Consider the following 26,010-nt stretch of genomic DNA (forward strand, 5'->3'; position numbering starts at 1 on the left):
CTCTTTGCGACCCCATGGACTGTATGTAGCCCACTAGGCTCCTCTGTCCGTGGGATTCTCCAGGCAAGAATATTGGAGTGGGTTGCCCTTTCCTTCTCCAGGGGATCTTCCCAACCCAGGGATTGAACCCACATCTCCGGCATTGCAGGCTGATTCTTTGCCATCTGAGCCACCAGGGAAGCCCAAGAATACTCAAGTGGATAGCCTGTCCCTTTTCCAGGGGAACTTCCTGACACAGGAGTCAAACCGGTGTCTCCTGCATTGTAGGCGGACTCTTTACCAGCTGAGCTGCTACCAGGGAAGCCCCCTAATGTTACATATATAGGTTTTGTTTTTCTTTTTATTATTATTTTTAAGCACTGATTTATTTGTCCGCACCAGGTCTTCGTTGCAGCATGCGTGATCTTTTTAGTTGCAGCATGTGAGATCTTCAGTTCAGTTCAGTTCAGTTGCTCAGTCGTGTCCGACTCTTTGCGACCCCATGAACTGTAGCACACCAGGCCTCCCTGTCCATCACCAACTGCCAGAGTCCACCCAAACCCATGTCCATCGAGTCAATGATGCCATCCAACCATCTCATCCTCTGTCGTCCCCTTCTCCTCCTGCCCTCAATCTTTCCCAGCATCAGGGTCTTTTCCAATGGGTCAGCTCTTCACATCAGGTGGACAAAGTACCGGAGTTTCAGCTTCAACATCAGTCCTTCCAATGAACACCCAGGACTGATCTCCTTTAGGATGGACTGGTTGGATCTCCTTGCAGTCCAAGGGACTCTCAAGAGTCTTCTCCAACACCACAGTTCAAAAGCATCAATTCTTCTGTGCTCAGCTTTCTTTATACTCCAACTCTCACATCCATATACGAACACTGGAAAAACCACAGCCTTGACTAGACTGACCTTTGTTGACAAAGTAATGTCTCTGCTTTTTAATATGCTGTCTAGGTTGGTCATAACTTTCCTTCCAAGGAGTAAGCTTCTTTTAATTTCATGGCTGCAGTCACCATCTGCAGTGATTTTGGAGCCCAGAAAAATAAAGTCAGCCACTGTTTCCACTGTTTCCCCATCTATCTTGCCATGAAGTGATGGGACCAGATGCCATGATCTTCGTTTTCTGAATGTTGAGCTTTAAGCCAACTTTTTCACTCCCCTCTTTCACTTTCATCAAGAGGCTCTTTAGTTCTTCTACACTTTCTGCCCTAAGGGTAGTGTCATCTGCATATCTGAGGTTGTTGATATTTCTCCTGGCAATCTTGATTCCAGCTTGTGCTTCCTCCAGTCCAGCATTTCTTATGATGTACTCTGCACAAAAGTTAAATAAACAGGGTGACAATATTCAGCCTTGGCGTACTCCTTTTCCTATTTGGAACCAGTCTGTTGTTCCATGTCCAGGTCTAACTTTTGCTTCCTGACCTGCATACAGGTTTCTCAAGAAGCAGGTCAGGTGGTCTGGCATGCTCATCTCTTGAAGAATTTTCCACAGTTTATTGTGATCCACACAGTCAAAGGCTCAAACTCTTAGTTGTGCCATGTGGGATCTAGTTCCCTGACCAGGGATCAAACCTGGGTCCCCTGCATTGGGAGCTCAGCATCTTAGCCACTGGACCACCAGGGAAGTCCCTAAAGGTTTTAGATAATGTTAACACGATAGGGTTTATAGAAGTTTTTTCTGTCTATAGCTAAATATTCTTCTAAGTCTGTGTGAAGTTTTTGATGAATCACAACCTCCCTTCTGTTCCCTCTCTAGGTTACTATAACAACAGCACCAAAGTGGCTGTAAAAACACTGAAGCCAGGCACAATGTCTGTGCAAGCGTTCCTGGAGGAGGCCAACCTCATGAAGACGCTGCAGCATGACAAGCTGGTGCGGCTGTATGCCGTGGTCACCAGAGAGGAGCCCATCTACATCATCACTGAGTACATGGCCAAGGGTGAGTGCCCGCCCCCACCCGGGCTTGTGGCCGCCCAGCCCTCGGAAAGGACACCCAGGCATGTGATGGCCCAGCCCTCGGAAAGAGAACACTTCAGAGACTCCTCAGATAATTCAGATTATCAGCAGCAGGCTCACTCCAAGGGCTTCCCAGCTGGCACGAGTGGTAAAGAACCCGCCTGCCAATACAGGAGACATAAGAGATGTCAGTTTGATCCCTGGGCTGGAAGATCCCCTGGAGGAGGAAATGGCAGCCCACTCCACTATTCTTGCCTGGAGAATCCCATGGACGGAGGAGCCTGGTGGGCTAGAATCCATGGGGTCACTAAGAGTCGGGCACAACTGAAGCAACTTAGCACACAGGCTTCTTACAAAAACATCAGAAAACACAGGACAGTGAAGCCCTTTCATAAGCCACCTCCCTGGAAGTCATCTGCTGTAAAATGAATATGTTGTCTTCCCAGTTTCTGTGCACTTATCTCAATGTACCTGCTGGCCTCAAGAATGAGACCCTAAACCTAGACGGCCCCCTGGACATACTTGTCAAATAAGTAAATACCGAGTATTATTGTTTGGGGTTCCAATTGTGAGTTCTCAAAACTGAAAACCAGTTCCTTGTCCTCTTTAGCATTATCTAAATGTTTGGAATGACACTTTAAAACGTAAATATTTGAAAAACTTGGCAAGGTCAAGTTCCTGCATCATCACAGAATCCCTGAAGAAGAGATTTCAAGCAGCCATCTTTTCTCCCACTGCTGTCCCCTTCAGATCAAGGATCTTAAGTCATCATCCTTCTTCCTCCAGCTCAGGAGAAATGCTAATTAAACTGCCCGTGATTTCTAAAGAATCTTCAGAAGGAATGAAGATGATACCTAAGCCATCATCCAGAATTAACAGTGACCTCCTGAGAATGGAGATTATAGTGTGATGCCATAACTGAATAGGTTAGAAAGATGAATATTGCATTTTCTTATTTAATATATGTTAATATTTCAGAATATTAATATCCCCCAGAGTCCTTCTAAAAAAGAATATTTTTTAAAGCCCTATCAGGGCTTCCCTGGTGGTTCAGTGGTAAAGAATTCTCCTGCCAGTGCAGGAGACAAGGGTTCGATCCCTGATCCTGAAAGAGCCCACATTCCACGGAGCAACTCCGCCCATGCGCCACAGATACTGAGCCTGTGCTCTGGAGCCCAGGAGCCACAGCTGCTGAAGCCCATGTGCCCAGAGCCCATGCTTCACGAGAAGCCACTGCAGTGAGAAGCCCGTACCGCAGCTAGAGAGCAGCCCGCATAGCACAGCCAAGAGAATGAAGATAAAAAGATAAATACAGTTTGGAAAAGCCCTATTACCTATTAGGTTGCTGCCGTTCAGGAGCCAGGCTCAGGATCAGACGCTTAGGCAAGAGTTCACAGATACTTGTGGGATTGATTAATAGTTTCTTAACCATAAATGTAAATGGTAGCAGTGCCCACCTGGTATTGAGCAGTTACTATATGCCAGATGGCGCTTGGTGTCTTCCCTGAGAAACGCGCTCATCTTCCTTGCAGTCTAGGCTGAGCACTGCTGTTCTGTGTTACGGATCCATTGAGCGCTTACTACCTGCCATCACCCTGGCACATGCTTTAAACCCCTCCTCCTGTGGACTGTGGCAGAGTTCCTGGGAACTGCTCACTTGACAGGGGCTCAGACGAGGTATAGAACTTGCCCAAAGTCACCCTCAAGTTGGTGCTACAAGTTCTAGAAGAAGGAGCAGGGCGTGTTTTAGAGATGAAGTCCGGGGATGCTGGAGACGATGCCGGTGGGCACACTTGCTCCCTTTTAAGTGAGATCTTACTTTCCTCCAAAGCACAGTTGGTTCATCACATCCTCACTGGGCACCTGGGTGGTGCCTGAGAGCCGTGCTGGGCACGGATGAGTGCCTGCTGTGGGCATGGAGCGCGCAGCTGGGAGGACAGGCTGGTTTTTGTCCCAGAGAGGCCCTGTAGGACGCGGGCCACGGTGGCAGATACAAATGCTCCTTTCTTACCTGGAGCTCGTGTACCATCTCACAACAAGTCTGAGGGGACAGGTAGGAGGGGACTGGGTTTGACCAACGCCAGGAAAAGGCACTGTGACCACACAGAATGGTGAAGCAGTCATTTCACCTGATCCCTCCTCCCTGCGCTGCCAGTAGGAATGATCATTTGAATTTTGTTTGGATTTCTTTGTGTGTGTGCATGTTTGAACTGCACTGATTTTCTCTTCTTCATCAACAGGCAGTTTGCTGGATTTCCTGAAGAGCGATGAGGGGGGCAAGGTGCTGCTTCCGAAGTTGATTGACTTCTCTGCTCAGGTGACGTATGAAAAAGCAGCTGTAAAGTACTGTAAATGTCCCCCTGCTTCATACTCGGGATGGAACTGCACTTTCAGGGGGAAGGCATTAGGGTTGTGTTTCCTAGTAGACCTTCGAAGGACAGGTCCTTGGAGGTGGAGATGGGTGTTTCTCTTGGAATGTGTGTGTACGTGTTGAGTGGTGACATGGATCCTCTTGTGTCTGACCCAGTCCACCTCTTTATACTTGTATTCATTTCTGCATGAAAGATAGAAACAGCACCACTGAACTATCACTTTCGTGCATTCTGGAGATGAACTCCATGCAATATAAGCATGGCACCTTCTCAGTGATGTATATGTAGTGTTTAAGTTACTAAGTTCTGATGCCTCAGTGTTCTGGGAAACAGAAGAACTGTTTTCCTTCCCTCTCTAACCCACTTTCACTCCCTCTTGTTGGATGTGTCTTTAGGATTCTGAGAAATGTTCATTTGTAACACTTCTAGTACTAGCCTCGGGCTGCCTAGGTGGCAAGGAGAGGTGTTGAGGGTAGAGTCAAATGAGCTGGCGTGAACTGGGTGCTTCAGAGCCAGAGGGGGCACACTGAAGAGACTCTGGGGGCGACTGTCCCCCTTCCTGCAGTAAAGGCGAGTGAGGAAGTCATCCTGCTTAGCCCTCTCCTCGTCTGCACAGCTGGGGCTCTTTACAGGTTCCTTATCGCAGTAGGCAATTCAGACGGCATCTGCAACTCCAATATCTAGTGTGGAAAGAAGCAAAATCGTTGTGGGGGCTGGGGAGGCAACCTGACTTTTGAACCCTCTTCTCAAACTCTCTAAGCTGCCCCTGTGTGGCTCTGTGGGACCCCAGGCTCTGGGCCAACAGTTTTTGTTCGTTTGCTTGTTTTTAAGATTTTTTGATGTGGATCATTTTTTGTCTTGATTGACTTCGTTACAACATTGCTTGTTTTATGTTTTGGTCTTTTGGCCGAGAGGCATGTGGGGTCTTAGCTCCCCTACCAGGGATTGAACCTGCACCCCCTGCATTGAAAGGCACAGTCTTAACCACTGGACCTCCAGGGGAGTCCCCAGACACACGCTTTGAAAAGCACTGCTGGGCAGTGAGAGGAGAGATGACTTGGGCTCAGCTCTGCACCCCGCATGGACGGGAGTCAGGAGACTGAGAAGGCAGAGTCTCAGGAGCCTGTTTCACTCTCGGCACCATTATACGAGGCTGGGGAGCCCTGCCAAGGCTGGTGACGTGGGAGTCCCCATTGGATGGGGACATTGAGGGGTGTCGTAAGAGCTTGTGCACCTGCTTCTCAGAAGGGGAAGGGGGCTGTGGAGGAGAAGGGCACATGGCCTGGAGGCCTGGATGGTCATCCCTGTCCAGGTTCTCAGGGTCATTCTTGCCTGCCATTCTGTAGGGTGGAAATTAACACATCGGGTTGTGTGCTATGTCTGGGTAGGACTTATCTTGTCACACTTATCTTTGTATCTGGTTTTGTATAGCTTATCTTATAAAACCTTATCTTGACTTAGTTCTTAAGGTTCAAGTCAAGGCCTCCTTCTCTAATCTTTAACTTTCAGATTGTGGGTTCCAGGAGGGGCCAGGGAGCAATCGAGGTGCCCACCCGTGGTCACCGTCCAAGCCAGCGTCCTGCATCCAGCTCACAGGATGATGCTCTTCTTCATCCGTCTCAGGCTGGCTCTCCCAGCAGTGACTGCTGGGAACCACGTCTAGCTTAAGAGCAGGAGAATTGAGTGTCTGTGGAGGGTCGGCAGCACCAGGGAGCCCCTAGCAGGCGAGGTCAGCACAAAGCTCAAGGTCCTTGTAAGGACCCTCCACAGACACTCAATTCTCCTTGAGACCATCTTTGTTCACGGGTAAACCTCACCTCAACTGTCCCCCAGCCCTCCCCTCTAGGGAGAGCTACTGAGATCTGTTGTCTGTTATTAATTGTCATCCATTTCGTCTGCTCGTGGCTTTTCTTATTGTAACACTGGAGGGACCTGCACCTTGGCAGTGAGGGTGGGGCATATATGCCTCAGTTTCGGTTTGAAATTCTACACCGCACGCATCCGATCGCTGTCGACCATGCTGGCCACCCCATCCCTCTGTGATAGTCAGTTCCCTTTATTTATGACTGGCGTTCCCCACACTCCTCCGTCTTCATGGGCTTTTCTGAAACCATCTCTGTACAAATAAAGTCATCTCTGAATTGTTTCTACTTTTCCCCTCCATCGTGTGCCAGTAATGAACATTGCCACTTTCCCATAGTGAATAACTTGAGAAGAGTAAATATTCATAAAGCTGCCCCAAGGTGACACGTGGAGAAGGAAATGGCAACCCATTCCAGTATTCTTGCCTGGGAAATCCCATGGACAGAGGAGCCTGACAGGGTGGCAAAAAGTCGGGCACGACTCAGTGACTAAACACCAATAATCAGTAGGGTGACTCGGGACAGCCAGTGTCCTAGTAATCCAGTCTTCTCAACCCTTACCTCCACTAGACTGTTGAAAGTGGCAAGTGGGCAAAGCGGAAGAATTGTGAATCTGAGTGGTATTTGAACTCAACAATCAGTAACCTATAAAATACTTTTACACTTTATTTCTTCCATTTGCACTGTCAGTAGCATCAGAGATCTGGGAAACTGAGTGTTCACAAGAGGCTATGGTTAAATTCAGTAGTTTTTGCAATGGGAGACTGAGAGCAGAAATCAACCAGTTGACTGATTCCCAGCCCCAGAAGAATAAGGAAACGCGGGTGGGGGTGGGGCATGTGAGGGGCAGTGCTGGGACTTTTCCCAGACTCTCCTCTCAGCAATTCTTCCCTCTCCCCACCAGCTACTTCCCCATGCTCCTGTCCCCTCCGCAAGCTCCCTCAGGGCACATCAAGATAGGAAGTGAGTTGTGAGAGCTGATTTCATCACTTCCTGTCTCAGGATGAGTTCTGAAAGGTTCCTCGGAACCCCAGTGTCATCGACCAACCCACCTCTCTAGCCACCCATCTTCCTCTCCACTTAGTGGAGATTAAGAAATCCCAACTGAGCCATATCCAGTGCTTTTCTTGTATTAAAACCATCTTGTGCTGAAGTAGAAAAATGACCCCTTTGCAAAGGAAGTTTGATACTTTCAAACCAGAGAGACTTTGTCCAACTGCTTTCCAGCCCTTGCCTCATTTAAGAGAAAAAAATGAACTTGGAAAGAGGAGTGGGTGAAATCTGTGGGAATTTCCTTCAGCGGAGATGGAAATGGGCTTGCAGACTCCTCAAACAGAGAAGGAAAGGAAGTGGGGACTTCACAGTTGCAATATGGAGGTCAGATAAATCATCTTGAAATTCAGGGGAATCAAGGCATTTCTTGAACTTTGGGGGGTATAAAAAGTACCAAAAGTCAAAGAACACACAGTTATGTGTGAGTAAAGCTGCAATACTGTCCATGGCATTTTCCAGGCAGGAGTATTGGAGTGGGTTGCCATTTCCTCCTCCAGTGGACCATGTTTTGTCAGAACTCATCACTATGAACCATCCGTCTTGGGTGGCCCTGAACAGCATGGCTCATAGCTTCGTTGAGTTACACAAGCCCCTTCACCATAACAAAGTTGTGGCATGCTGCAGTCCATGGGGTCACAAAAAGTCAGACAGTGCTTAGCGACTGAACAACAACAAAACTGCAGTAAGAATGGGAAAATCAAAGTTGCTGTTATAATCATGGCAGCAAGTAACATTCCTTTAACTCCTTCTGGATGATAAACTGTTCTACCTCCATCATTAACTTAAGCCCAACAACCCTGAAAGCATTTATATCGTTGTTTAGTGGCTCAGACGGTAGAGCGTCTGTCTGCAATGCAGGAGACCCGGGTTCGATCCCTGGGTTGGGAAGATCCCCCAGAGAAGGAAATGGCAGCCCACTCCAGTATTCTTGCCTGGAAAATCCCATGGACTGCGGAGCCTGGTAGGTTACCGTCCATGGGGTCACAAAGAGTCGGACCCGACTGAGCGACTTCACTTTCACTTTGATACATGTTACACATGCAGGGGTGACCTTGGACTCCAAGGTCACAGCTAGTGGTAGAATTGCTGGGCTCCACCGTGGCTCCTCTGACTCTCAATAACTGGTCCTTTCCTCTGCACCCCACCGTAGTTTCATGATCAGAGTTGCCCTGTGGTCACCTGCACCTGACATTTTGCTGATGTGTATTTTCCCCTTTTATAGATTCTGATTTTCAGAATTAATAATATCTTTAGTGTTTTTTTCTTCCCCCCAAAGAATCTCTATTGCCAAGATGCAGGTCTTTGTGCCACATAGTGATTATGCTCAAGATACGTTTTGGCTTCTCGTGTTAAAGGGTAGGACACATTTAAGTTGGAAATTGAGGAACAAGGCAGGTCAGATACCTCAGTCTACTATCATGTAATTCTCAGCCTGTTTAGTACAAAAGTCTTTGACATTAGAGTGTCTGAGTCTGTCCTCACTGAAGTATCTACTGATCAATAAAATGGGGTATAGACAGGGCATCCCTTGTAATAACTCTGAGTTGGAACCACCAGTCTGCAGAGATGGTCAGTTCCACAAAATCATCTGGACGGATGCCACCAGCAACAAGGAAGTCCCCCGGTAACAGCTGGATGGTTTCCAGTGATGATTCCAGTGGAAGCTAAGCTGGGGCCTTGTCCCCTTCCCTGTTTCGGGGTCTCCTCCTCTGTCCCTGATTCCTGGAATCCCTTCCTTTGCCTCCGGAGCCTCCTCCCTGGACCTGACTGCTCCTCCTCCCTGTGCCCACCCCACTCCCCTCCTGGCCTCCCTCAGTCATGCTCTCCAAACAACTGATACCTGGTATTTCTTGAATGGAATCTTTTGGTCGTTGTTTTTAAAAGCAGGTTCATGTTGACTTTTTCTATGCAGGAAAAAATAGTGGAAGAAAATGACTTCAAGTGACCTTTACATGAATGACCTTTACCCAAAACCTTTAGATGCTTTTAGAAGGACACAGATGAGTCCTTCCTTCCCCACCCCTGGAATACCTGCTTTAAGACCCTTGTGTTACCTCACTCCCTGGCTTCATATAATCCAATAGAAGACTTAAAACTGAGTCGCCAAAAGTCACTCCATCCCCAATTTAAGAGGAGTTTGTTGTCCTTGGCATTCATTCTGAGGTCAAGGTGGAGCTGAAGGCACTTTCTCCAGCTTCACTTTCAGCCTGGGGTCCTGCTCAAGGGCCAGAAGGACAACTCTGTGACCACAGGGCCACCAGAGCAGAGAGGTGATGCCCAAGGCCACATGGTGCCCTGTCATGGGTGCCACCCTGCAGCCTTGCCCCCTCCATGCACCAAGACCCATTCCCCAGCCTCCAGCCCCCACAGAGCCCTGCCCGAGGATGTAGCCCCAGATGGTGGGCTCGTAGGTCCTGCCCGGCCCCCTACCCTAGTGGCAGTGGGCTTATCCTTGAGCAAGAATACTGGAGTGGGTTGCTATTTCCATCTCCTGGGGATCTTCCCGACCCAAGGATCAAACCCAGGTCTCCTGCACTGCAGGCAGATTCTTTACCATCTGAGCCACCAGGGAAGCCAAAAAATTCCTGATGGCCTGTGGGCACACGGCCCCAGCCTTCTTCAGGTTTGGAGCCCACCAGCCTCCTATCTCAGTGTCTCTCCCAAGCCCACTTGGAGACCACCCACTCTCTCTTTTCTGTTTCTTTCAGTGCACCTACTGCAGTGTGAATATTTGAGCAGTTTTGGATTATCTCTGTGTCCCAGACACTTAGCACAGTGCCTTGCATGCAATAGGTACTCAATAAATATTTGTCGAATGACTGCACTGACCCACGCGGGGGCTGCCCATGTTCAGTTTAAAACAACAGAGCCTGCTTTGCATGGCTCTGAATGAGCAATTAGAAGAGCCTGTGTTTCTGGTGTTTTGGGGGCCACTCTTCATGTGGATTTACCCATGAAACATGTTCCTGGTACATTTCTTTCTCCCCTCCCTCCGACCGTGCTGACTTCCCTGTACCAAGCTTACATTATTGGTCAAAATCACAGTGAGAGAAAACAGAAAGGAAGTGGAACAGAAGTAGCCGGGCCTTTCTGGAAAGACAAAGAGCTGCCTTGTTTCTACTCTGTGGAGTAAAGAACGCCAGGGGGGTGAGAAACTGTAAGTGAAATGTTGCACACAGCAGCCAGTGGCAGATGCTTTTAATCGGGAAAACACTTTTAAATGGACGAGTTTTTCCTCTCTAGTGCCATTCAGATTCCTTTGAGGCTGGAATTCAAGGGGTGAAGGGGCTGGCAGGCTTTTCTTAGCAACCGGGGTTTCCAGCCCTTGTTACCTGTTATACACACACACACACACACACACACACAGTCGTGTCTATGACATCACTATCTGCGCTGCTCTGAGCTGGAGAACCACCTGCACCTTGGTTGGTAAGCATCATATTATACTCAGGTTGACAGCCCTATGTTTTAGCTGATCTTCATCGTTTCCACACCTTCCATCTGCCCCTCTCTGGACCCCCTGCTTTGAGATCCGCCAGCCCACCGTCCATCCCAGGATCCCTGGGCACTGCCTCTCAGCGCAACACTCACCCAGGCACCCCCTCCATCCCCCGGAGCCCCAGCCATTGTTGGTGGCCACCCAGGCATGTAGACCCTCACACTCAGTCCTTCTGTTTCTTGACTTCCTCTCCTCCAGGACTCTGTTCTCACCTGCCAGAGCCCCACCATGGTTATGACCAGAGGCTCTGCCTGCAGGCCGCCATTCCTGCCCTTCGTCCCCCACCCCCCATCTGCCTGGCTCCTGCTCCAGGCCTCCATGTTTCCTCCTCTGCACGCCCCCCATGTTTCTCTTCTCTCCTGACCTGGCTTCTGTGCACCACCTGACCCCGCCTTTATCACCGATGCTTGCGTCAAGCCCAGCCCTTCGCCTGTTCAATGTGCGCACACCAGCCGTGACCACTGCTGACGGCAGGCGCTGGCTCTTCTGCTTCTAGACGAGAGTCGAGCTGCCTAGGGACCCCACTCACACACACGTGTGCCCAGACCTAAACCCTCCCCCTCCCGCTCTCTTGGGTCACTTGCTGTCACTCCCTGAGGAGAAGCCAGCACACTCACTCTTTCCTGACTGAGGCCGCCTGCACTGGGCACCAAGTCCTGACCCCTTTTCCTTTCAAGATGTACGTGCGCGTTTAGTCACTTCAGTCATGTCTGACTCTGTGACCCCATGGACTGTAGTCTGCCAGGTTCCTCTGTCCCTGGAATTCTCCAGGCAAGAATACTGGAGTGGGTAGCCATTTCCTTCTCCAAAGGGTTTTTCCAACCCAGGAATCAAACCCACATCTCTGGCATTGCAGGCTGATTCTTTACCACCAAGCCACCTGGGAAGCCCTCCTTTCAAGGTATTGCCCTTGAAATTCTGCCCTGCCGTTTTCCCTTTATTTCTGTGCCGTTCCCATAGGAACTATGATACAGCGCCCCTTCTCCTCCACACCCCTCTCCGGCTGCGTCTACCTCCAATTCACTCCACCCCGTCATGACAAAGGGCCTTGAGGGACCATATTCTCTCTTCACAATTCTTCCCCTCCGGCTCTTGCTCGAGCCCACCAGCTCTCGAGCAAACAGCTCTAGACAAGTCTTCCTCGGTGACCCCACAACGCAAGTCCAGGGGCACTCCTCAGACTCAGAGCGGCGTGCTTGATCTCTCTCTCTTCCCAGACATTCCTCTTCACTTGACTTCTGGGACACTGCTCTCTGGGTTTCGTCCCACTTCAATGGCCGTTTCCTCCTCGGCTCCCAGCATTTAAACACTGGAAGATCCCTGAAGTCAGTTCTTGGACCTCCTCTTTCTCCAGATTCACCTCCTGAGTGATCTCTCGAGAGCACTGTGTACTTCCCTAGGACTGACATAACCAGTTACCACCAACTGGATAGCTAAACCATCAGGAATTTTTATCCTCTCACAATTCCGGAAGCCAGACGTCCTACCTCAGTGTATCAGCAGGGCTGCGCTCACTCCAGAGGTTCTAGTGGAGGATTCTCCTGCCTCTTCTGCCTCCTGGTGGTTCCTAGAATTCCCTGGCTTGCGGCAGCATCACTTTTTTTTCACAGGCCTTCTCCTCTCTGTGTGTCTCTCCATGTATCTTCTCTTAAAACAACACTGCTCATCGGTTTAGTTGTTGTTCAGTTGCTAAGGCATGTCCGGCTGTTTGCAACCCCATAGACTGCAGCATTCCAGGCCTCCCTATCCTTCACTGTCTCCTGGAGTTTGCTCAGATTCATGTCCATTGAGTCAGTGATGCCATCCAACCATCTCACCATCTAACTCCCCCTTCTCCTGGCCTCAGTTTTGATTTAGGGCCCACCCTAAATGCAGGATGCTTCCCTGATGGCTCAGACGGTAAAGAATCTGCCTACCAATATAGGACACCTGGGTTTGATCCCTGGATTGGGAAGATCCCCTGGAGGAGGCTATGGCTACACACTCCATTATTCTTGCCTAGAGAATTCTGTGGACAGAGGACCCTGTCAGGCAACAGTCTAGGGGGTTGCAAGAGAGTCAGACATGACTGAAGCAACTTAGCAGGCATGCACTGTTTCTTTATTGCCAGTTGTGTTTATTTAGTATAGATGAAATCATGCATCTTTTCCTATATTTATTCTTTGTTTGCAGTTTATTTTTCTGGGAATTCTTTAAGCTTTTAACCATTTTTCTTGTTGTTGTTATTAGTTCATCATTATCCATCCTTTCTAACTATTCTTTTCATTGCATATCAGCTTTGTACCATATGTGCTGTGTTGTATGTATTGAACTGAATATTACAGTCTTTCATTTAATTAAAAACTCTCCAGGGACTTCCCTCGTGGTTCGGTGGCTAGGCCCCATGCTCCCAATGCAGGGGGTCCGGGTTTGATCTTTGATCAGGAAACTAGATCCCACATGATGCAGCGAAGACCCAACACAGCCAAATAAATAAATATAAACTAAGCCTTTTTTTAGTTTTAATTCTCCATCAACATGTATGTACCTATTAAAGTATAATATTCTATTCCTGTAACTGTATCGTGATTTCCTTACCATTCTTTGGTTTATGTTTGGGGAATCTCCACTTTTCCATTAATACAAGTAACAAAACCTTTCTTTACTTACTGCACCTGTTTCATTATGCCCCAGTTGCCACATAATAAGATCAGAGTAGGAATGTTTTCGAGTCATTGACAGTTTCAGTTTTCATTGAGCAGATCTGCATGTTTGCATCCTGCGACTTGTCCCTCTGCTGGAGGTGTGTGGGGTAAACCCTGTCAGGCCACATTCCTCCTAAGAGGCAACACTGATCCAGCCATCACACCTCTTCTCTTCTGCAAAAGCTTGGGCAGAAGAACCAGTGGCTTTTCTCTCATTCCTCCATCCTTGGGATAAGTTGAGAATGTTTTGCTTCCTTCTTCTCCTTCCAAGGTGATAAGCATGGTTCATTAGCCGCAGGTCAGAGTATGTCGTCTTGATAACAGTAGCAGCAGTGAAACTGATGCAGAAGAGAGGACAGTGAGCGAACGAGATTTCTGATCTTAGTGTCGGTTATTCACTGCCCTCTCCTGGGGATACAGAGTGGGGAGTCCCTGACCTGACTGGGAGGAGGTGATCCTCAACAGGTCATCCCTTTTCAGCCTCAGGCAGCTGATACCAGGGAGCCCATCAGTGGACATGGAGTCCAGCTCCAGATCCTCCCAAGGGCTGTGGCAGCCACTCAGCAGGGGAGGCAGTGTGCGCGAGGCTGCACTCAGGCACCTGTGGGTGCCCATTTTCCCAAAGTAAAAAAAAATTGGTTAAAAAAAAAGGAAATCACTACTATTTGCTATGATCCCATTTCATCTTTTTTTTTTAACCATTTAAACTTTTTATTTTATACTGGAGTATAGCCAATTAACAATATTATGATAGTTTCAGGTGGACAGCAGAGGGACTCAGCCATACATATATGTGTATCCATTCTCCCCCAAACTCTCCTCCCATCCAGGCTGCCACGTAGCACTGAGCAGAGATCCATGTGCTATAGAGTAGGATGTATTAATGTTAGGAATCATTCATCTCCATCTTGCATTGAGTGGTCTTGCATTCTCCTTTTCAGTCTCATCTGGACGCTCTCAGGTGATGCTATTCTTATTGCATTTCATAGAGTGGAAAAGTTGAGATTCTGAGAAGAAACTTGCCCCTCTTTTGTATAAAACCCAAGATGACTCCTTGTGAGTCTCTGACCCATAGTCACAGCCGGCTGACTATCTTCTGAGGCGTCACTGGTCTACTTCCTGCTGATCCTGCTTGTGTATTCACATCACGGCCGGGTCTATTTGAGGTTAGATTGAGGAGTGGCCTGGGGAGGAAGTGGTATGGGAGGAGCCCTGACCACTGCCCAGTTTGACTTGGTCCCCGCAGGTGTGCATGGGCGTCCCTGGTGAGGGTGCCGCCACAAGCCACAGAATGCACTGCACAGCCTCTCTGCTGCGTGCAGCAGGCTCTCCGCCTTCTGTTCCTGCTTTCCTGCAGCTGGAAGCTCCCTGTTTTATGTTTCAACTGTGATAAAATACACATAACGTAAAGTCTACCATTTCATCCATTATTAAATGCACAGTTCGGTGGCATCCGGTTGGCAGTGGCATTCCCACTGCTATGTGGACGTCACTGCCATCTATCTTCAGAACCCTTTTCATCTTGCAGAACTGACACTGTGCACCCATGAAACGTTAATTCCGCTCCTCCCTCCCACCGGCCCTCGGCAGCCATTATTTGCCTTTCTGTGCATTTGATCCTCTAAGTACCGTGCGTGAGTGGAATCGTTCAGTATTTGCCCTTCTTAATGATTTATGGCTTATTTACTTCTCTTAGCTTACTGTCCTCAGGGTTTATCCATGTTGTAGTCTGTGTTAGAATTCTATTCCTTCTTATGGCTGAATCATACTCCATTGTTTGTATAGACTGCAAATTTTTTTTTTTTTAATTTTGTCCACTGACGGACACTTGAGTTGTTTCTACCTTTTGGCTATTGTGAATAATGCTCCTATGATCGGGGGTGCATCTGTCCAAGATTGTGCAAATATTAACTATTTACTTTTGGTTCTTTGTGCTTTATACCCAGTAGTGGAATTGATGGATTGTGCAGTAATCCTATGTTGAATTTTTTGAGGAACATTCATTCTGGTTTCCACAGTGGCTGTGCTATTCTACATTCCCATCAGCAATAGCTAATTTCTCCACTTCCTCAACACTGTTTATTTTCTTTTTGTTGTTGTTTGACTGTGTTTATAACAACCATCCTAATGGATGTGAGCTGGTCCAATAAGTATTTGCAGGAGAAGGTCTATGAGAATTAGTTGACAAATGGTTCTTTCTTTTCTGCTAATGAAGGTAAATCTCTTTGATGGAAACTTACTGCTTTAAGTATGATTATTTTGTGATGTTGTCTGTGTGGAAATTGTGTCTTCCTGAGGCTTTGTGGGTCCTTGCATGCTTTTGGATTGATTTTTTTTTTTTAATTTGGCTTAACTGGGTCTTCACTGAGGCATGAAGAATTCTCTAGTTACACTGCATGGGCTGTCTAGTTGCCCCATAGCATGTGTGATATTAGTTCCCCAACCAGGGATCAAACCCTATCTCCTGCATTGGGAAACACATTCTTAACCACTGGATCACCAGGGAAGTCCCTGAACCGATTAAATTTTGATCTATCAGAGAACCTCACCAGCCCTGAGTTTGTGTATGTGTTAAACTCTGCCCTCATCTTTCAGCTATGAAGATATTACAGACGGCACACTTTAATGTGGCCACTTGTTAAATGATCTAGTTATTATTTCTCCTTTCTCCCCTTTCCCCTGATGTCAACTTGCAAGCATTCTACTGTTTGTAGCCCTTTTAAAAGGAAAAAGCTAGTACAGATACATAATTAAGGGCAGAGGGGGTAGGACCAGCTTTGGATTCAAATCCAAGTCTGTGTAGGAAAAAAATCTTAACTTCTCCAAGACTCCGCTTTCTCATCTTTACTAGGAATCTTGGCGGCTTCACAGGCTTATTTTAGGGATTATAAATGCCTGGCAAGGTGCCTGGGCGGAGTAAGCAGCCAATACTGGTAGCTGTCATCATCACCGTCACTATTATCATCATTGCCGTCACTGTCCCCACCATCCTCCTCGTTGCCTCCATCGTCATCACCATCAGCATCAAAGCCATAGTTTCCAGTATTTCTTAGAAGTTTTGCTGGAAAAAGAGGAATACAGAAGAATATTTTAATAACCCAATAAAGCTAAAGCATAATTTCTAAGAAATGTGATGCTCCAGCATAGCAAGGAATGAGCTCTCTAAGCCATCGCTTCCTTCATCCAAATTATGGACTAAAGAGTGCAGGGATCCAGTATGGAGGCTCAGTGAATATTGATAGAAAAGTACGTCTGTGGGAAGTATCACCTGCCACAAAGCAAATGCTGGGCCGTTTGGAGGACCAAGGAAATGCGTTCTTACTTAAACTTTCTTTGTGAAGACGCTTTTCTCTGCATTGTATTTTCCTTTTGTCACGAAATGGTCTTTTCAGATCCATTTAGGATTAACCCCAGGGTGATGGAGAGAACCCTTCAGAGAGGCTTGAGAGGCTTTTACCCTTTGGTTCAGTTCCAGCTTATTAATATTAACACTATTATTATTTTGTAATCTCCCTAGGGTTTTTGCAAGCGATTAATTATTTGAATTCCGTTTTTCCCAAGTGTAGGAAGAAAATATGTATCTAGAGAGTAAGGCAAACAATGCCTCATGGGACAGTTGCCACGACATGCCACAAGAAAACCAAAGTTCAGTCTTTCCTGCTTTCTGGCAGACTTCTTGCTCTTTCTCTCTCACTGCTCATCTAAGTGACAAATGTTTTCCAACTGGCCGATTCGAAGACAGGCTGGGTTTTCAGTTCCAGTTTTCTTTCGGGCTGGAATTTCCTGGGGCAGATTTTAGCTTTGCTCGAGAAATCACATCAAGTCCGTCATTTAGGTTCCTTTATTCCATCCGCTCTGTTTCGTGTGGGCTCTGCTCATTAAAATTTTACAAATCACTCATTGAGAAGATAACCTGTTACTCGCCCGTTTCTCAGAACAGTGGCTTCCCGGTATTTGGGGTCAGAGCCTCCTCTCTGGTCCTGTCTGGGAAGCTGATTGGCAGTCACCCAATGGTCACACTTTTCCTTCTCACAGCATGTTGAAAGGCCTCCCTGGAGAGCAGCCAGAGGCTGGGGTCTGCTTATTTAGCACCAAGGTGAGATTGGGGCTTTCCTAATGGCTCAGTGGTACAGAGCCATTGCAGGTCTCCGCCTGCAATGCAGGAGACCCAGGTTCGAGCCCCAGATCGGGAAGATCCCCTCAAGAGGGAAATGGCTACCTGCTGCAGTCGTCTTGCCTGGAGAATCCCATGGACAGAGGAACCTGATGGGCTACAGTCCATGGGTTCTCAAAGAGCTGGACATGACTGAAGTGACTGAGCATGCATGCATGCAAGATGAGATTGACCTCTAACTCAGGAAGCACCATTTTTAATGTCTTCTCAGTGCCTAGAACTTTTGCTGGGTACCAGATGCCTGGGAAATGTTGCCAGAAGCTGCTGGGTTACTGCTCAGGTGGGGGTCCCAGCGGTTCACTTCCAAATGGTTCCTCCCTGTCTTCTTGGGATACTGTACACGCACGTGCACACACACACACACACACACACACACAGAAACATTAAAGAGAGAAAATGTCACCATATATTTCCACTGACGGTAGAAAAAGAGGAACTAGACATGTACGCCTGCCACGCTGTTTGACCTCAGGAAATGGCCAGCCCATGTGACCGTCAATCAAGGTAGCTTTAAACCAAGAGTCCAGACACATCACCAACTTTGTCTCCTTGTATGAATATTCTCATTTTAGGTCATAGGGGAGGTTTTTACTTCAAATTTCCACTTGCTTCATACACAGACACTCTAGTACCGAGTTGGAAATTAGCGCATGGAGAAAGAGACATTTTTAGTTCTTCTTTAGTGTTGGCAGGTGGTTCAGAAAGGCAAGATTTTCTCATGTTTGCACATCACTGAGCCTGATGCTGGCATGATGCCGACGTGGCTCAAGAGGTAGAGAATCCCTTCCGACTATTTAAAGCCGAGAGGTTAAATCAATTTTCTAAGCCCTGTCAATAACCGCCTGACCCCAGAACCTTGATGTGCAGGAAGGGTTCCAGTTTCCCTGCCTCTGAGCTGTGAGCCTGGTGTTCTCCCTAAGTAACAAAAGAAACAGAAGCTCAGGACACACGTTCTGCACTGCCCACCACCTGGGCCATCAGCCCCCGTTTGGCACCCTAGCCTCCCCGCCTGGGCTCTTTCCTGCCGGCTATGCTCATCTTGCTCCTTATTTCTCCTCAGTTGAGTTGTGGGGGGACCTCCTTTACCCAGCCTTAGGAGGACAATCGTCCGTCCATTCATGAGGCTGAGACTGGGATTTCATGCCAGTCCGTGTAGAACTTCAGATCCTAAGACAGCTGAAGTTGAAAAGCACTGGATCTAATGCAGTGCTTCTGCAAGTTCAGTGTGCAGACAAAGAGCTTATTAAAACCCAGGTTCTTACTGAATAAATCAGGATCGGAGTCAAGCTCCCGGAAAGTGACAAGGGCCAAGGCAGTTCTTCACCTGGACTGCACATCACAGCCAGCCAGGGAGGCCTCACTCTTAGGGGTGCAGGTTTAGGTGGTTTAGGGTGAGACCTGGATTACCATAAGATGCCCAGGGACACAGCCAGCCAGAGTTAAGAAATATGGTCTTAAGGGTTAAAACTGAATTTAACCATTAAATGAGCAGAAGAGAAATTAAAGTCACTTCCAAACCATTGCGCTAACCTGTGGCATGACTCTAGGAAAATAATTTCCTTTCAGCCTTGTCGAATTTTCTGAAAGGAAAGATAGTTATTGCTTTTTTCACAATATATAGGGCTACTTGAATGAAAGAATATTTTCCTGCTTAATTTTAGCCTGGTTATTTTCATTCTGACAGAGTGTTAACCTCATCCAAGCCAAGAATATATCATCATCCATCTTATTTGCCACTTTTGAGTCATAGGGAAAAATGGGCTTTATACCTTCTTTGCTTAATTTAGCTTCCAGACCAAGAATTCAAAATGGGGCAAGATTGCCCCCACGGGAGTCAGAATTCATTCATGGGGGATGAGGAAAGTTTAGATGTTTCTGTGGCCCTCCACAGCTCAGACCTACTGGACGAAATCCTATTTCTTAGTATTTATTTTTGTTGTTATTGTTGTTCAGTCACTAAATCATGTTCAACTCTTTGTGACCCCATGGACTGCAGCATGCCAGGCTCCTCTGTCCTCCACTATCTCCCAGAGTTTGCTCAGACTTATGTCCATTGAGTCAGTGATGCCATCCGACCATCTTATCCTCTGTCATTCCATTCTCCTCTTGCCCTCCAATTTTTCTCCTTAGAGGGTGATAATGAAAAAAGGTTGAGAAGCACTGCTCCAGACAAAGACAGCCCATGCGTGTCCAAGCTTGTATGTCCTTCCTGAGCTCTACTTGGGGAGGGTTTGTGATAGCGTTTCGGAGCTGTGAAATTTGGGCTTATCAACAATGAATTCTAAGAGGAAATATCCAAAGCATTCTTTCCTCTTCTCAGCGAAATAGTTTCCTCTTGATAAAAAATTTGAGTTCCAGAAGCATCTAATTGTGAGCTTTCTTGCTGATGGGACATTCTGGGATGTGACCTGGAGGTCGGCCCTCCTGGGTGTCAGTCCTGGCTCTCTCCCTCCCTCTGTGACTTTCAGGAGGTTCCTGTGCCTTTTTAAGTCTCATTCACATGTGTATAATGGAAATAAAACTTTCCTGATAGATTTGTTTTTCAGATGAAATGTGAAGTAGGTTTAATGAAGGTAAAACCGAGTCTGGTGCATAAAAAGCACTCCTTTAGTGCTGGGAGAAGTGATGGTTATTACCATCTCTCTATATATCTATCTACCTGTCAATCAGCCACCTTATTATTATTATTATCATCTATGTAAAATACCTCTGGGTGCAAAGGAATCTTCCTGAATCAGATTCTGTCCTCATCAGACCTGAGCAACTCCACCTAATTCCTTCACAATTCACCCTTCCCAAGCTGGTGGGATTAACAGATACATGCTGTGTGCATGCCTGCGTGCATATTGAGTCACTTCAGTCGTGTCTGGCTCTTCACGACCCTAGGGACTATAGCCCACCAGGCTCCTCTGTCCATGGGATTCTCCAGGCAAGAATACTGGAGTGGGTTGCCATGCCCTCCTCCAGGGAATCTTCCCGACCCAGGGATCAAACCTGCATCTCCCCATTTCCTGCATTGCAGGCAGATTTTGTACCCACTGAGCCACCTGGGAAGCCCCAGATCCATGCTACTATATATAAAATAGATAAACACCGAGGACTTGCTGTAGAGTGCAGGAAACTATATTCAATATCTTGTAATAACCTATAATGGTAAGAATCTGAAAAAGAATACACATGTATTGGGTTGGCCAAAAAGTTCATTCAATTTTTCCGTAAGCTCTTATGAAAACTGGAATGAACTTTTTGGCCAATCCAATATACAGGTATAACTGAGTCACTTTGCGGTACATTGTGACTGGAACATTGTAAATAAACTATAATTTAATTAAAAAGAAAGTGGGAGGTGAGCACTGCCCCTCCCTCCTTGGGTCCCAGCAAATGGCTGAGCCTGGGGGTGATGTATTTATGCAACAGCTCTTTCTTCCGTGCTGACAGCTGCTAGACTAAGTGGCCCAGAGGAGGTAGAACATATTCACGCAAGGAAAGTTGATCCTGGATTCCATTAGCCAGAGTGGTCTCTGATTTCTTCCTGGTGTTGCAAAATAGAGAAATAGAGCTGGTTTTACTTTAGTCAAAGTAAATACAACAACCAAGAAAAAAAAAGATTAAGGTTTAAAAAAAAGAAAGAAACCCAGAAAGACCAATGCATACAGACCAGGGAAATAGTACATTTTATATAAAAAGAGAATTGTAGTCTTTTGTGACCTCAGAACAAGTCCTATCCAAAAGCTTTTGTTACGCTCTCATATCCATTGTTTATTCCACTTGGCGAATGCTGTTGTTTCGAATCTTTGTCTCAGTGAGCGCCATTATTATTATTTGCAATATGAGCTTCTTAACAAACCCTGAGATGAAAAAGAAAGCCAGAATAAGCTAGACTTGCTGCAAGTCTGTTGTTATTTCAGAGAATCATGTTTTTTAAAAATGCATTCAGGTTTGTGTAAATGCAGAACTCAGTGAGTATGTAAGAAGAGCCTTACCAACAAGTTCCCAGGATGCTTTTCATAAGCTGAGCATTCAGATCCGTCACCGAGAATGAGAGAGATGTGAGTCCTTGGTGCCCGTGGTTAGAGATTCAGCCTGTGTCCCTGGGCTCCTCGGAGTGGTGGGTCATGTCCTGGAGACGTGTCTGGCGAGGGTCCCTGATGCAGTGTCCAGCTTGCGTTGGAATCACAGCAAACCTCGGCTCTTCCTGGTTCCCAGTCCAGTCTTTGGAGTCTATAGTCCCAGTCTGTAGTCATTGGAGTCAGGAGAAGCATCGCATGTAGTAAGGAGCTAAGCCTTTGCTGAGCTGCAGCGCCTGGCTGAACTGGCCTTTGATGAGTGATAAGGAGGATGCCGTTGAGGATGGAGTTAGGAAGGAGTCAAGTCCGCCACCCTGAGCTGCCTGGAATTCAAGGTAGAATCTGCAGAATACACTCATTCCTGTGTGAAGTAATCCTAATTAGTTTTCCCTCTAACTGCTCACCAGACACAGCACCTTGGTCCTTCCCTTCCTCCCGCCCTCCCTTCCTTCACTCATCCCTCTCTCTTTCCTTCCTTTCCCTCCCTCCATCCCTCCCTTCCTTTCTTACTTTTTGATTCTTATCTTAATAATTTGGTAATGTTTTCCTAAACAACCCTGTTTTAATTCCTTAACCCGATTTTCCAGTAAGTGCTGCGTAGCAGTTTCACCTCCCCTGTTTTATCTTTGGCTCATTGCTTCTCTCCTGCCATCCATCAGCTTTGTGTCTGGGTGACTCTTTTGCTCATCCTGGAGGGATTGTGCAGAGATAGCTTGAAGCCTGGGTCCTGTGGGCAGTCAGCTACCTGGACAGCAGGGAGGTGGTGACAGGGACACCAGTAAATCCAGCTCTGTTTCTCTATTTTGCAACAGCAGGAAGAAATCAGACTACTCTGGCTAATGGAATCTAGAATCAACTTTTCTTGCATGAATGTGTGGTGACAGGTCCAGCCTGCTCTTGGGTCTGTTAGCGCATCACTCCCCCAGCTCTGTTTTCGCTTCTGAAAAGCTGGGACAATGACGTCCTCGTATCTACAGAGTCTTCAAAAGGGCCTCCACACATTCAGAAAGGTTGAGACAACTTAAAAAATCATGTTGAGACTGATTGTCATCATTGGAGATTTGGAGGAGCAGTTATTTTAGAGAGGACTCAAGGGGGCGATTGTAATTTACCCTCTCTTTGAAAAACTTGAACCTTCAGAATATCATACAAGAACTCAGAAGCTTTCTGACTTTCCTCTCTGGGCCTAAGTAGAACGTCTAAAGGAAAGCCTTGTTCTGTTTCCAGATCGCCGAGGGAATGGCGTACATCGAGAGGAAAAACTACATCCACCGGGACCTACGAGCCGCTAATGTGTTAGTCTCCGAGTCTCTCATGTGCAAAATCGCAGACTTTGGTCTTGCTCGAGTGATTGAAGATAACGAGTACACAGCCAGAGAAGGTATGTTCCCAGAGCCATCTTTAGGTGTTTGGTTATTGTTTACTTTTGTTTTGTTTTTGCCTATTTTTAACAAAGCAATTACAATAGGCATCAAAAAAAAAAAAAAGAATTAATTTGGTACAATATTCAAAATGTACCATAGTTTCAGTTTGTGGTATATCCTAATTGTTTTCTTTTTAAAAAATTACCCTTTCGATTGTCTCTGTACGATACTTTTATAAAATTTTAAAATGCTGTCATTTGTATTTTAATTAAGCAAGGCAAAACAAGAAGAGGCTTGGCAGAATCGTAATTCTTTGTTCATATTACATGTCAGAGCTTTTCACCCAATGAGGTACACTTTGCTTCACTGTAGAAAAAATATTTGTAACGATAATTCTATACTATACTATTCAAGGCTGTATTCTGGCCTTTTAACTGTCGTGTTGCCCAAAAATTTCGTTCCAGTTTCTCCATTGCATCTTGTGGAAAAACCCGAATGAACCTTCTAGCCAACCCAATACAAATTAAAACATGAAAATTATCACACACACACAGAAGTAAATGTAACACTGCAAAAACACACTCCTTTATTTCCCCACGTTCCATATTATACGTGGAAACCCCGAGTCCCTGGCCTGCCGCTTCGAGGCCGGCCTGCCTGGCGCTGCACTGGCCTCTCCTGCTGGAGACTGTTCTGTGTTGTTTGTGATCTGAGGACTACGACAGTCTCATTCCTGAAAGTTCAGTGGGTAGTGTTTGGGGGTTTTTTGCAGTGCTTTCTCTACTGAAAGAGTCAAGCACTTCCTCGACATTCCTAAGACTTGTTAAGGATTAATTTAACGACATGTGTGTTATTTCTGGAAGGTGCCCACAGAATTCATAGCTGTGACAAACAGACTGAAAACATTGTTTTGATGTGCGAAACATCTCTTGCATTTGTCACGCTTAAGGTGGTTCTCCTGCCTCAAGTTTCGGCAACTCTTTAGTGGACTATCATTTATCCTTGGCCTTAATCACCTTCAGCAAAATGGCAGGTCAGGGAAAACAGTTGGAGAAGAAGTAGGTAAAAGGAAAAGACCTTAATGCTGAGAAAGATTGAGGGCAGGAGGAGAAGGGAGTGGCAAAGGAGGAGATGGTGAGATAGCATCACCTATTCAGTGGACATGAGTTTGAGCAAACTCTGGGAGGTAGTGAAGGGCAGGGAAGCCTGGTGTGCTGCGGTCTGTGGGGTCGCAGATGGCCAGACACGACTGAGCAGCCGAGCAACAGCGCCAGCAGTCGGCCGCAGCAGGCGGTGGGGCAGCTGCTGTTCTAAGTGCCTCCCGTACACTACCTCATTTATCTCTACGGTAGCCCTATGTGATAAGTAGTGTATTGTTCCCTTCTTGTGTGTGGGGAGAAAGGAGAGGCTCAGAAGCTTCTGAAGCCATACAGTAAGTGGGAGAGCCAGGATTCAGACCCAGGAGATCAATTTATTTCACTGGTTTTGGAGAATTTGACAGGCCTCTGTGTGTTTGTGTGCTCAGCAGCTTCAGTCCTGTCTGACTCTTTGTGATCCCATAGACTGTAGCCTGCTAGGCTCCTCTTATCCATGGGATTTCCCAGGCAAGAATATTGGAGTGGGTTGCCATTTCCTTCTCCGGGGGATCTTTTCGACCCAGGGATTGAACCTGGGTCTCCTGCATTGACATTCGGCTTCTTTATCACTGAGCCACCTGGGATATGCATGTGTTACCCATTCAAAATAAATCATCAAAACTTTCCCCCTCAAAGAAGGAAAGTGTGAGAGTCACACGCCTGTGACTTTTTCGTTTCAGCTCAGAGACCCAAGTAAAGCCCCTGTGTCTTCTCCCCTAGGTGCTAAGTTCCCCATTAAGTGGACAGCTCCAGAGGCAATCAACTTCGGATGTTTCACCATCAAGTCTGATGTGTGGTCCTTTGGGATTCTCCTGTACGAAATTGTCACCTATGGGAAAATTCCCTACCCAGGTACTGCTTACTTACCTATTTCCATTTGCAGGATATATATGAGAAAAAAGCCGGGTGGTATGAGACATAAAAAAGATGAACAAATATCCAGAGGAAAGACAAGGGTGTGAGAACTTTGTCTTTAGTGGAAGGTATTGTAAAATATGCTTAGACACTTCTCCGCCTTCGTGTCTGAGTGCATATCTTTCGCTCCACTAATGAATTCCACCACTAGCAGCCTAGAGTGTGCCTGGCGCGGTCACAGATATTGCTGAAGCAACATGGCTGGAGGACTAGACACGGGGCTCCTCCCGAGCCCCGCGCCGGACGGTGGAGGAAACGGACATAGAAATGATGCTGTGTGATTCTTGCTTGGTCAGTTCTGAAACAGAGATTTGTATAATGTACTTTGGAGTCTCTGCCACTTCAAGAGACAACCACCTCTGTCTGCAAACAAATGATTCTTCACATCCTCAGCTTACTGGCTGTGGGGACGTCATTCAGTATTTCCAGATGCCTAACATCTTCCCAGCCAGATTCTGCCAGCCCTCCCTTTTCCAGAACATGGAAGCAGAGGGACTTTTCCCCAAAGCCTTCTCTTTCTTGTTAATGTTGGGCTTTCCACAAAATCAATGGATATGGCCAGTTTAAAAGTAAACCTTTAATGTTTAAATCATTCCCTCATTCAAAAATCTGAGGGTGCTAAGCATTCCCAAGGTGCTGGATGGAGCAGTCCCAGCTCCTCCCTTGAGAGCTAATAGTTGAGTATTGATTACAATCATTTATAATAATCACTGATAATAAGGACCATATGTAGGATGGGAAGTATGCTGTTGGGGGAGGGTGTGATGGTTTAGGGATTGGGATAGGGGGGTGGGTTGCAGGTTCTAAAAGCGATCCAGTAGCAGCAGGGACTCAGTGCCTTGACAGAGAGCCCCAGGGGCTGTCCGGGGCTGGGTGTCCCATGGGGGAAGCAGCCAGAGCACAGGTCCCGAGCAGGGGCAGGAGGTGTGGGGATGACGTGGA

At 46.9% G+C, this 26,010-nt stretch overlaps 1 protein-coding gene across 1 annotated transcript in view; it reads left to right on the plus strand.

Annotated features, from left to right (window-relative positions):
* The window catches only part of LYN (LYN proto-oncogene, Src family tyrosine kinase), a 46,886-nt gene that overhangs the window by 17,293 nt on the left and 3,583 nt on the right, over positions 1-26,010 (plus strand). The window contains exons 8-11 of the mRNA XM_052651415.1: positions 1,743-1,925; positions 4,183-4,259; positions 22,881-23,034; positions 24,874-25,005. Coding sequence (XP_052507375.1) covers positions 1,743-1,925; positions 4,183-4,259; positions 22,881-23,034; positions 24,874-25,005 — 546 coding nt within the window. The remainder of the gene's footprint in view (positions 1-1,742; positions 1,926-4,182; positions 4,260-22,880; positions 23,035-24,873; positions 25,006-26,010) is intronic.

This window comes from Budorcas taxicolor, chromosome 14 (assembly GCF_023091745.1).
Source record: "Budorcas taxicolor isolate Tak-1 chromosome 14, Takin1.1, whole genome shotgun sequence".
NCBI classification, from domain to species: Eukaryota; Metazoa; Chordata; class Mammalia; order Artiodactyla; family Bovidae; genus Budorcas; species Budorcas taxicolor.